At 42.2% G+C, this 12639-nt stretch overlaps 1 protein-coding gene across 1 annotated transcript; it reads right to left on the minus strand.

The window, feature by feature from the left end:
* Positions 1-473: 473 nt before the first annotated feature.
* LOC147195128 (collagen alpha-4(VI) chain-like) lies at positions 474-12381 on the minus strand. Its single transcript, XM_086128463.1, has 16 exons — positions 12303-12381; positions 10790-10804; positions 10697-10717; positions 9950-9970; positions 9797-9817; positions 9397-9417; positions 9244-9264; positions 8686-8700; positions 6985-7572; positions 6503-6517; positions 4777-5364; positions 4298-4312; positions 2585-3172; positions 1495-1515; positions 772-839; positions 474-691 (listed from the first exon to the last, which is right to left on the minus strand). Exons 1-16 carry the CDS (start codon positions 12355-12357, stop codon positions 614-616), a joined length of 2151 nt encoding a protein of 716 aa, XP_085984589.1. The 5' UTR covers positions 12358-12381; the 3' UTR covers positions 474-613.
* Between the last annotated feature and the right edge of the window lie 258 nt (positions 12382-12639).

Raw genomic sequence — 12639 nt, forward strand, 5'->3', positions numbered from 1 at the left:
TTTTCGGCTAAAAACGCCTTACTATACATGGTCGTTTTTTTCGGCTAAAAACGCCTTACCATACATGGTCGTTTATTTCGACAAAAAACGCCTTACCATACATGGTCGTTGTTTTCTGTCGTTTTTTTCGGCTAAAAACGCCTTACTATACATGGTCATTTTTTTCTGCTAAAAACGCCTTACCATACATCGTCTTACTATACACCTTACAAACTAAGGAGAGTGCTATAATATGTGTCAAGAATAAAGTATTCACATGTCCTTGATCGCGTCTGCTGTGTGTATGTTTTGGCTCAGTGACAGACTCAGGCTGCTGATGTCTTCTTCTCTGATCAAAACAATGTTGCCTTTTCCTCTGATCAAAACAATGTAATTGCCTCATCCTCTTTTAGAAGTGCGTGTCAACATGTAAGTAGGGGGAACTGCCGACCGTATTCAACATTGTTTACACATCAAATCAAATAAAACAAATCTGTGCTGAGCTCTTTTATTGTCATAGGTTGACAAGCGTGCATTAAAGTCATCCCTGTGTATACAATCAAAATGCCATGATTGACAAACTGGAAGAACAGTGGGCTTCTCCCCTCTTGCACGTGAAGAAGTTAGACTTCCATCAGAGTGACTCCTCGAGGCTCAACGTGAATTCAAATTGGCAGTCAGCACAGAACTCACGAGTAGCATTTATGATCAGCTATGAGAGAGCAAACATTTATAATGAGACCCAGAATGTGTACTTCGGTGCTGCACGTGTCAGGTCTTGCATGCACTTACTTGTTGGAGTCTTTCTGGCATAATAAGTCCCAGGGTAAAATTACCCAGAGCTTTTACCTGCAGGCACGCTGTTGAGAAATATAAAAAAAAAAAGAAGTTAAGTCACCGAAACTACCTACCTCCTCCCCTTGTCTCTTATGTTGCACATACACTACTTGCTTGTTCCTTTGAAGGAAACAATGTACACTGCATTCACTGGAAGAATGTCCGAGCATTACATTCACCAAAGATTCACAAATGTTCTTTATCAATAGTATCTGCAATCGTCTTCATTCATTCAGAAGTAAATCAGAAAAACTCCTTCGAGCAGAACTGAATAGCCCGAACAGAAGATAGATTGGAAACTGCTTTTTGTCCGTGGATGTCAACATTATGACATCAGACCTATTAAAGTAATGTCCTAACTACCTGTAATAATAGCAGCAAGTGGAATAACTATTCAATAATCTATTCAAGACACTTTTAGGTTTGTGTACCTTCCTGTTGGTAGACTTTTCACAGTACTTTTTTCACAGTACAACAGGAATCGCCACCATTTGTAGATGGTGACATGCTGGGCTCTACTGGTGAAGGCACAGCATTGCGACTTGTTTTTGATGGTGAGCAAGTGGATTGGCTTCCAGCAGTTGCCAGGACAATCCCTGTGTGTGTGTGTGCGTGTCTGTGTGTGTGTGTGTGTCTGTGTGTGTGTGTGTGTGTGTGTGTGTGTGTGTGAGTAAGTACCTCTTCCTTCAAACACGTTATCTACCAACAAAAGACAAAATTATATTATTTTAGATATGAGTGGTTGCAGTCAAAATTGTCCAACACAAAAATACATATATAAAAATATAATCGACCAAAAAACAAAACTTTTATCCTAAATTTGTTTCAATTCTGAAATCACAATGTCCGCTCACGGGTGATTAATTTTTTTTTTAGAACAGACCTCATGTTGTCCTTGGGGCTAAGTAGCACCTTCTGGCACCATGTTTTTTTTTAATGTACAGTATGATCTTAACTATACATTTGGCATTTGGTCAATTATCGTGAAATGACGGTGGCGGTGGATAGTGAAAACATTTATTGCATTTAAATTTTCAAAAGTACAGTATCACCTTTCGACGGTATATAAATAAATAAAGAAATAAATATATCTAGTTTTTCATGCCTCGGTTCTCGAACAAACTGAGCGCACTTGAATGCACCACTTGACTCCTCTTGCATTCTGTACACGAGGAAATGACGCTTCCTCGGGTAGACGGGGAAGTGACGCTTCCTCGCGTCGCTTTTCATTCTGAGCAGACGTGTTCAATCAACATTTTTTTTTTTTTAAAAAAGAGCGTGTTTCGGTTTTCGAACAGCCTTCTGAAACAGATTATGGATGAAAACCGGGGTTTGACTGTATATATATATATATATATATATATATATATATATATATGTGTACAGTATACATAGACATAATTCATTCGGTGAAATAAAGTCGCAATCACTGTGGCTATTGGTGAATGAGTGGGCGCTAGGGCTGCATGTTATTGAAAAAAACCCCCACGTAATATGAGTGTTGATGACGGCGATATCGTTGTAATTGCGATATTCAAAATCACATTTTCGTCATTGGCGAGGTAGCGAAGAGGGAATGCGCATCCCGCTTAGCCTGGCGGGTTCATGGAAACCGTGGCGGCCTGATTCAGATAAATTTTCGCAATACCCCCGTCAATGAGATTTCTATTCACGTAATCCGACGCCACCAGCAAACCAGTTAATTGTACGCCATTCGTAACCAGAAAACCTTTACCCACAAGCCCCTGTCTGTGCTTCCGTGACTCACCTCGCAACTGGTCGGTAATGGCTTCGCATATGTTTTCCAGGACAACCTCGCTCACATTCTGAAGAGATTGGAAGTTGTCGATCAAGAATCGGAAGTCCTCAGACGGTTGGTTCGCGATGGCCTCCAGCTCGTTCACATTGGCTCCTCCCACTCCGATAGCGAAGACGGTGACCCCGTGTTCTCTGAGGCGCAGAGCAGGCTGAACTACGTCGTCGCCGGAGACTCCGTCTGTGATGACCACGGCGATCTGAGGCACCCCCTGGTTCGCTCGGCTTCCTGCGTTTTTATTGAACAGCTGCGTCCGGATGAAGTCGATGGCCTTGCCTGTCTGTGTACCTCCCCCCAGGTAGGGGAGGTTACCCAGTTCGGCCAGCAGAGAGTTCTTATCCATGAGTTCTAGCAACGAGAACTCTAGAACAGGGTTTTGGTTGTATTGTGCCAAACCCACGCGGACATTGTCAGGACCGATGTCCAAACCAGAAACCACGTTCTGGAGAAACTCTCGGACCTCCTGGAAATTGGTACTGCCAATGCTGCCTGAACTGTCCACCAAGAAGACCACATCAGCCACTGTAGCATCCACACATGCTGAGAGGGGGGAAAGAACAAACCAGAAGTGGTTGATGTTTATTTCAACACTTTATTTTCTCATGTTGAATTTTCACTTGTATTGCTCAGAAAATTGTTCTTCCTGTTTTTGATATGTTAACCTCAGCACTTTTTTTTGGACCTGATGTTCTATTGCAAGGAAATCAGATCACAACTGAGGGGCCGGACCGGGGCGTGGTATGCAAATATCGGGGGCAGTGCTTTTCTTGTATTTTGCTTAATATGTAAACAATAAAAGTCCGACTGGAGGACAAGGAACTCTAAGAGTGACCACGGGGCAACTACTGTCGTTCGCCCTCAGAGATCCTCTTCTGCCGATCAGAAAGACAATCTTCCCTGTGTGTCGAGTCATTTGTTTAACTCTGTCCGAGCAAAAGCTCTGACAGATACTGAAGCCCCCGTTGCTCCCGATGCTGCGTTGCCAGTCTGTAGATAAGGCAACAGTGTGAAGGGATTTGAGTCCCAAAGGTAGAAAAGTGCTTTTCAAGTGACAGCTCGTTTACCGAGGTGAGTATACCAAAGGTGTGGGAGGTTACCTTTAACAGAGCAAAAAGTAACCATATAGGTATGCTCCTTGCCTCCCACCCGCCTGTGCGTGTAACTGCTCACCCCTCCCCTCTCTGCTCAACTGAGCAGATGGGGAAAAAACGACGCAAGATTCATATCATGAGCTTCGAATTTGGCGCTATCTGTAAGCGACCATCATATTGAGCCCTGCTTGTAAGTCCCCTCCAAAAAAAAATAATAATAAAAAATTAAAAAAGCTCAATTCCAGTGACTGAATGTTTCAGCGGATATTGAAACCTTGACTTTATCAACCATGGTATACCATTAAACCATTTTGCCTCATGGCAAGTTCCCTACTGGGCTCAGAGAGCCTGATAGATTGATGAAATGCAAGAAAATGTGTTATTACATTGCTTAAAGTTTTGAATATACAGTACCACCTGATCTATACATTTGGCATTTGGTCAATTATCGTTAAAAGACGGTGGCGGTGGACAATGGGCAGACGCAGTTGGGCGCTTCCGTGTTTGAGTTTTCCTTGGAGATGATTTTTCTGGTGTACAATATGGAAAGTACACATTGGGTGTGTGGGCTTACCTGATGGGACGGGATCTGAAAAGCAAATAAAAGAGAAAACATGTTATTTATTGCATTTTAATTTTTAGAGGTACAGTATTACCTTTCTACAGTGATATATATTTACAACAAGAAAATTCACCAAACTAAAGTCGCAATCACTGTGGCTATTGGAGAATGAATGGGCACGAGGTCTGCATGTTATTGAAAAAAAAACCACGTAATGTGAGTGTTGATAACCGTGACGTCGTTGCAATTGCGAAATTCTACATCACATTTTCGTCATTGGCGAGGTAGCGAACGGGGAATGCGCATTCCGCTTTGCCTGGCGGGTTCAAGGAAACTGTGGCGGCCTGATTCAGATAAATTTTTGCAATACCCCCGTCAACGAGCTTTCAATTCACGAAACCCGACACTACCCAGCAAACCAGTTAATTGTACGCCATTCGTAACCAGAAAACCTTTACCCAGAAGCCCCTGTCTGTTCTTCCGTGACTCACCTATCAACTGGTCGGTAATGGCATCGCATATGTTTTCCAGGACAACCTCGCTCACGTTCTGAAGAGATTGGAAGTTGTCGATCAAGAATCGGAAGTCCTCAGACGGTTGGTTCGCGATGGCCTCCAGCTCGTTCACATTGGCTCCTCCCACTCCGATAGCGAAGACGGTGACCCCGTGTTCTCTGAGGCGCAGAGCAGGCTGAACTACGTCGTCGCCGGAGACTCCGTCTGTGATGACCACGGCGATCTGAGGCACCCCCTGGTTCGCTCGGCTTCCTGCGTTTTTATTGAACAGCTGCGTCCGGATGAAGTCGATGGCCTTGCCTGTCTGTGTACCTCCCCCCAGGTAGGGGAGGTTACCCAGTTCGGCCAGCAGAGAGTTCTTATCCATGAGTTCTAGCAACGAGAACTCTAGAACAGGGTTTTGGTTGTATTGTGCCAAACCCACGCGAACATTGTCAGGACCGATGTCCAAACCAGACACCACGTTCTGGAGAAACTCTCGGACCTCCTGGAAATTGGTACTGCCAATGCTGCCTGAACTGTCCACCAAGAAGACCACATCAGCCACTGTAGCATTCACACATGCTGAGAGGGGGGAGAGAACAAAGTTAGGACCTTAGGAGCCTACCAGAAGTGGTTGATGTTTATTTCAACACTTTATTTTCTCATGTTGAATTTTCACTTGTATTGCTCAGAAAAATGTTCTTCCTGTTTTTGATATGTTAACCTCAGCACTTTTTTTTGGACCTGATGTTCTATTGCAAGGAAATCAGATCACAACTGAGGGGCCGGACAGGGGCGTGGTATGCAAATATCGGGGGCAGTGCTTTTCTTGTATTTTGCTTAATATGTAAACAATAAAAGTCCGACTGGAGGACAAGGAACTCTAAGAGTGACCACGGGGCAACTACTGTCGTTCGCACTCAGAGATCCTCTTCTGCCGATCAGAAAGACAATCTTCCCTGTGTGTCGAGTCATTTGTTTAACTTTGTCCGAGCAAAAGCTCTGACAGATACTGAAGCCCCGTTGCTCCCGATGCTGCGTTACCAGTCTGTAAATGAGGCAACAGTGTGAATGAAGGGATTTGAGTCCCAAAGGTAGAAAAGCGCTTTTCAAGTGACAGCCCGTTTACTGAGGTGAGTATACCGAAGGTGTGGGAGGTTACCTTTAACAGAGCAAAAAGTAACCATAAAGGTATGCTCCTCGCCTCCCACCCGCCTGTGTGTTACTGCTCACCCCTCCCCTCTCTGCTCAACTGCCCAGAAGAAGAAAAAAGATGCAAGATTCATATCATGAGCTTCAGATTTAGCGCTATCTGTAAGCGACCATCATATTGGGCCCTGCTTGTAAGTCCCCTCAAAAAAAAATAAAAAATTTAAAAGCTCAATTCCAGTGACGGAATGTTTCAGCGGTTATTGAAACCTTGACTTTATCAACCCTGGTAAATCATTAAACCATTTTGTCTCATGGCAAGTTCCCTACTGGGCTCAGAGGGCCAGATAGATTGATGAAATGCAAGAAAATGCGTTATTACATTGATTAAATTTTTGAATGTACAGTACCACCTGATCTATACATTTGGCATTTGGTCAATTATCGTTAAAAGACGGTGGCGGTGGACAATGAGCAGACGCAGTTGGGCGCTTGCGTGTTTGAGTTTTTCCTTGGAGATGATTTTTCTGGTGTTCAATATGGAAAGTACACAATGGGTGTGTGGGCTTACCTGATGGGACGGGATCTGAAAAGCAAATAAAAGAGAAAACATGTTATTTATTCCATTTTAATTTTCAAAGGTACAGTATTACCTTTCTACAGTGATATACAGTATATACAACAACAAAATTCACCAAACTAAAGTCGCAATCACTGTGGCTATTGGAGAATGAGTGGGCGTGAGGGCTGCATGTTATTGAAAAAAAAAACACGTAATGTGAGTGTTGACGACCGCGATATAGTTGCAATTGTGGAATTCCACATCACATTTTCGTCATTGGCGAGGTAGTGAACGGGGAATGCGCATCCCGCTTAGCCTGGCGGGTTCAAGGAAACCCTGGCGGCCTGATTCAGATAAATTTTCGTAATACCCCCGTCAACGATCTTTCTATTCACATAATCCGACGCTACCCAGCAAACCAGTTAATTGTACGCCATTCGTAACCAGGAAACCTTTACTCAGAAACCCCTGTCTGTGCTCCCGTGACTCACCTATCAACTGGTCGGTAATGGCATCGCATATGTTTTCCAGGACAACCTCGCTCACACTCTGAAGGGATTGGAAGTTGTCGATCAAGAATTGGAAGTTCTCAGATGGTTGGTTCGCGATGGCCTCCAGCTCGTTCACATTGGCTCCTCCCACTCCGATCGCGAAGACGGTGACCCCGTGTTCTCTGAGGCGCAGAGCAGGCTGAACTACGTCGTCGCCGGAGACTCCGTCTGTGATGACCACGGCGATCTGAGGCACCCCCTGGTTCGCTCGGCTTCCTGCGTTTTCATTGAACAGCTGCGTCCGGATGAAGTCGATGGCCCTGCCTGTCTGTGTACCTCCCCCCAGGTAGGGGAGGTTACCCAGTTCGGCCAGCAGAGAGTTCTTATCCAGGAGTTCTAGCAACGAGAACTCTAGAACAGGGTTTTGGTTGTATTGTGCCAAACCCACGCGGACATTGTCAGGACCGATGTCCAAACCAGACACCACGGTCTGGAGAAACTCTCGGACCTCCTGGAAATTGGTACTGCCAATGCTGCCCGAACTGTCCACCAAGAAGACCACATCAGCCACGTTGGCATCCACACATGCTGAGAGGTGGGAGAGAACAAAGCTATGACCTTTTAATCTTCATCCATACAAGATCTTGACTCAGTAGCCTACCAGAAGTGGTTGGTGTTTATTTTAGCACTTTATTTTCTCATGTTGAACAGTGTTATTTTTGAAGTGTTACCTTACAGCACTGTGATTTAAGGGTCTCTTATTAATTTTTTATGATCCGAAGAAAGTTCAGTGTTGAGTACTTGTATTGCTCAGAAAAATGTTTTACTGTTTTTGATATGTTAACCTAAGCACTTTTTATGGACCTGATGTTCTATTTTTATTTTGTCATTGTTTGGAGATTTACAAAACCGTGACATTCACGTTGGCGGTCGAAACTCAAGGTTGCAGGTTGGACTTGGGACGAGTCTCAACTACGGCAGCAAGTGAATGGCTCGGACTGCATCCGTTCAATTCTGTTTGCAAACAATGAAAGACTTTATAATGGCACTTTTTTTGTCTTTTGAATTACCTCAATAATGTAATGAATTAAAAATGAAAATAGTTGTTTTCTCAGCAGTTTTTAGATGAGATTAAAATATAGATTAATTACATCAATTCATTACAGATCATCATTAAATAATCTTTTTTTAATCGCTTAAAAAATCGCACTAATATTCAATGACCTAGATTATTATGCAATGGCCTGGAATGAGCAGAAAATGTCAAAATTGAATATTTCGAGTTGATCAAACCATGTAGAAAGCAGGAATGATGAAAAATATTAATTTCTGTATTTTGCATTTGAATTTTGAAAAAATAACGACAATGGCAGGAATACGATGAACGGTTTGAGTCGAAAGTTGGAGTCGGTCAAAAAATGTGTAAAATTGAAAAAGAAAAATGTTTGGCTGACATGTTTTAAAAACTGAACCCCCCCATCCAATAGACGAAAGGAAGAAAGCAAAAAGCAGAAAAAATGTAATGAAAGAAGCATGACTTGCTCCATAAAGATACTGAAGCCCCCGTTGCTCCTGATGCTGCGTTGTCAGTATGTAAATGAGGCAACAGTGTGAAGGGATTTGAGTCTCAAAAGTAGAAAAGTGCTTTTCAAGTGACAGCCCGTTTTCTAAGGTGAGTATACCAAAGGTGTGGGAGGTTACCTTCAGTGCCGGTCACTGAAATAGTAAAGAAAAAAGACCAACATGTTATTTATTCCATTTTGATTTCTGAATGTACAGTATTATCTGTGCATTAGGCGTTTGGTGAAAAAACACACAATGTCATGATTAATGAATGGACAACGCTGGGAAGTGACCTGTGCTGCCAGTGACTGAAATGTAAATGAAGAAAAAAAACCCCATGTTATTGTATTCCATTTTAAGTCATGAATGGACAGTGTTATCATCACTTCCAAGAAGGCATTTGGTGACTCCTTTTTCAAGGGCTGTGGCTATTGGATCACGTGTCAGGTTGTGAAGCGGATATTAGCGAGTGGCTGTCTGATGAACTGCTTGTCACGCAACCTGATACTGTCGTAAAACTGTTGCCCGCGAATATTATCGTTAGATATGATGCAAATGGAACACAATTGTTTGTAAGATCTTTAACCATATTGCTTTAGACTTGGTTGGACGACGTTGGGTACTTGAGTGTTTGGGCATCCTTTGTGGGGCAATGTTCTGGGATACAATGCGTCACGTGTACGTGTAGACGGTTACCTTGGCTGCTGGTAGTCGTATCTTAAAAGCAAAGAAAAGAGAACATGTTGCTTTCGACTTGATTGGACGCCGTCGGGCATTTGAGCATTTGAGCTTCTTTTGCAGATCAATGTTGTGGAATACAATGCGCCATGTGTATGTGTGGATGGTTACCTAGGCTGCTGGCAGTAGTACCTTCAAAGCAAAGAAAAGAGAAAAAACATGTTATTTATTCCATTTTAAGTCATGAATGGACAGTGTTCTTGTCACTTCAAAGAAGGCGTTTGGTGAATACTTTTTAAACGGCTGTGGCTACGGGATCATCTGACAAGTTGTGAAGTGGATATTAGCTGGTGGCCGTCTGATGAACTGTTCCTAATAATGCAACCTAAAACCGTTGCCCGGCGAAATGATCAGTCAGATGTTCTGCAAAAATAACAACATTCTACAGAAGATCTTGAAACACATTTGCTTTAGACTTGGTTGGACGCCGTTGGGTACTTGAGTGTTTGGGCATCCTTTGTGGGGCAATGTTCTGGGATACAATGCGTCACGTGTACGTGTAGACGGTTACCTTGGCTGCTGGTAGTCGTATCTTAAAAGCAAAGAAAAGAGAACATGTTGCTTTCGACTTGATTGGACGCCGTCGGGCATTTGAGCATTTGAGCTTCTTTTGCAGATCAATGTTGTGGAATACAATGCGCCATGTGTATGTGTGGATGGTTACCTAGGCTGCTGGCAGTAGTACCTTCAAAGCAAAGAAAAGAGAAAAAACATGTTATTTATTCCATTTTAAGTCATGAATGGACAGTGTTCTTGTCACTTCAAAGAAGGCGTTTGGTGAATACTTTTTAAACGGCTGTGGCTACGGGATCATCTGACAAGTTGTGAAGTGGATATTAGCTGGTGGCCGTCTGATGAACTGTTCCTAATAATGCAACCTAAAACTGTTGCCCGGCGAAATGATCAGTCAGATGTTCTGCAAAAATAACAACATTCTACAGAAGATCTTGAAACACATTTGCTTTAGACTTGGTTGGACGCCGTTGGGCACTTTTATTCCATTTGAATTAATGAATGGACAACACTGGAAAGTTACCTGTGTTGCCGTCGCCTGAAATGTAAATGAAAAACCCATGCTATTTATTGCATTTTAAGTCATGAATGGACAGTGTTATCGTCACTTCAAAGAAGGCGTTTGGTGAATACTTTTTAAACGGCTGTGGCGATGGGATCCCGTGCCAGCTTGTGAAGTGGATATTTGCTGGTGGCAATCTGATAAACTGCTTATAATGCAACCCCTGTACCGTAGTAAAACTGTTGCCCAGATGAAATTATCGGTAAGAAATTGTTTGTAAAATTTTTAAACATATTGCTTTAGACTTGGACGCAGTTGGGCATTTGAGTGTTTCAGCTTCCATTGTAGGGCAATGTTCTGGAATACAATGTGCCATGTGTATGCGTCAATGGTTACCTTGGCTGCTGGCAAAAGTATCTTAAAAGCAGAGAGCAAAAACATGTTATTTATTCCATTTATAACCACGAAAGGACAACGCTGAGAAGTTACCTCTGATGTCATCGCCTGAAATGTCAATGAAGAAAAAAAAACATGTCATTTATTTCATTTTAAGTCATGAATGGACAGTGTTATCGTCACTTCAAAGAAGGCATTTGGTGACTACTTTTGAAACGGCTGTGGCTATTGGATCCCGTGCCAGCTTGTGAAGTGGATATTTGCTGGTGGCAATCTGATAAACTTGAGGGTGTTGAGGGTGGGGAAACAACTGTTCGTCATAGCCTGAAGCGGACATTGACTGGCTGCCATTATGTTGGGGCTTGTTTAGCCAAAGCGAATAGGCTCCCATTGGAGTTAGGCGGGCTTAGTAAGCAGTGGTGAGGAGTGGAGAGGTTAAAATGGAGGAGGATGTGAGAGTTCTCGGTACAATGAATGGAAAATTAATATTCCAAAAACGCCCTGACAACACAATTGATAAAGGTAGAGTGTTGTGCCTAATTTTTAAGAAGGAGTTTGCGTACCACCGAAGCAGCTCAAATTTAGCCTACCACATCAATGCAAAGCACCCAGTGACGAGTGCAGCCACAGCTAACATTACCACCGAAAGCGTTAGCAATATAGCGAGCGAGCCATACACAGCAAAGCTCTTCGCCAAACTAAACTCGAGAACACCCCACGTATGAGGCATTGTTGATGTGTCCTCTGTAGATTACTAGAAGTGATTGTTTATTTTAGCACTTTTAGTTTGTCATGATAAACAGTGTTATTTCTGAAGTGTTAACTTTCAGCACTGTGATCTAAGGGTCTCTTATTTATTTTTTATTATCCGAAGCAAGTTCAGTGTTGAGTTCTTGTATTGCTCAGAAAATTATAACTGTTTTTGATATGTTAACCTCAGCACTTTCTAAGGACCTGATGTTTTTATTTTTATTTTGTAATTCTTTGGAGATTTACAAAAACAAAACAATTCCCCCTCGCGGTCAAAACTAAAGGTTGCAGGTAGGACTTTAACTCGTCTCAAATACAGCAGAAAGTAAATGGCTAGGACTGTCCAAGTCTGCTGCAAAACAATAAAATACTTTATCATGCCACTTTTTCTTTTATCTTTTTATCTGCCTCAAAAATGGAATGAATTTAAAATGAAAATAGGGGTTTTCTCAGTAATTTTTAGATGAGATGAAAATGCAGATTAATTTGATTAATTAATCACAGACACTAATTATTCCCACAATGTTTTTAATCCCTTGACAGCACTACTGTATATTAAACGTAAAATTGTTTAATGTGACAGATCACTGTGATATATATTTGAAAACAAAAGGTCTCTTTAGTGCTTCATTTCACCAAGATCACTTTTTTAAATTGCTTTTTTTGTTTTTTTTGAGACACCAACCCTGCCTACATGCTCTGCGCTACATGTAAAAAGGAGAATTGTGGTCACGATCATATCCTGACAGGAATTTTTGTTTTGAATTTGCGGCATTGATGTACAGCTTACTTTTTATATTTCAATACAAATTAAACTCATTCAAGCCTTTAAATAACAAATGTTACAAGGACTCACCATTAACCAGCGCTGCAGACACCAACAGAAAGAAATACCAAATAAACGGATCCATTTCTGACTCAAACACCTGATGTCTCTCGGGAAGGACGCTTTCAGAAATGACTTCCTTTCTTTTCATTTCTTTTTATCCCTTCTTGTTGCCAATTAATTTGTCTGCTTTCATCTCGGTAGGCACACCCTCTACATTTCATTGGTCATAATGTTGTATGGTTACCTTGAGAGTGAAAGCAGCTTCATGTCATTAACTGTTTTGGTGACGCAATTTAATATTATTACCTAGAAACAGAAGAGAACATATTCTGCTTAGCGATGGCGACCTCGTAGGTTTTCAAAT

The sequence above is a fragment of the Hippocampus guttulatus genome, chromosome 14 (assembly GCF_054856545.1).
Source record: "Hippocampus guttulatus isolate MCC_2025c chromosome 14, RoL_Hgut_1.0, whole genome shotgun sequence".
Classification (NCBI taxonomy): Eukaryota; Metazoa; Chordata; class Actinopteri; order Syngnathiformes; family Syngnathidae; genus Hippocampus; species Hippocampus guttulatus.

Bases quoted from the DNA above. Each gene is read 5' to 3' on its own strand.
- LOC147195128 (XM_086128463.1), bottom strand. From the start codon at position 12,357: ATGGATCCGTTTATTTGGTATTTCTTTCTGTTGGTGTCTGCAGCGCTG. The intron at 1,516-2,584 runs GTGAGTCACGGA...TTTTGTTGGTAG, and splicing joins CATTACCGACCAGTTGCGAG to ATAACGTGTTTGAAGGAAGA. The intron at 840-1,494 runs GTACTTACTCAC...ATTTCTCAACAG, and splicing joins TAACGTGTTTGAAGGAAGAG to CGTGCCTGCAGGTAAAAGCT.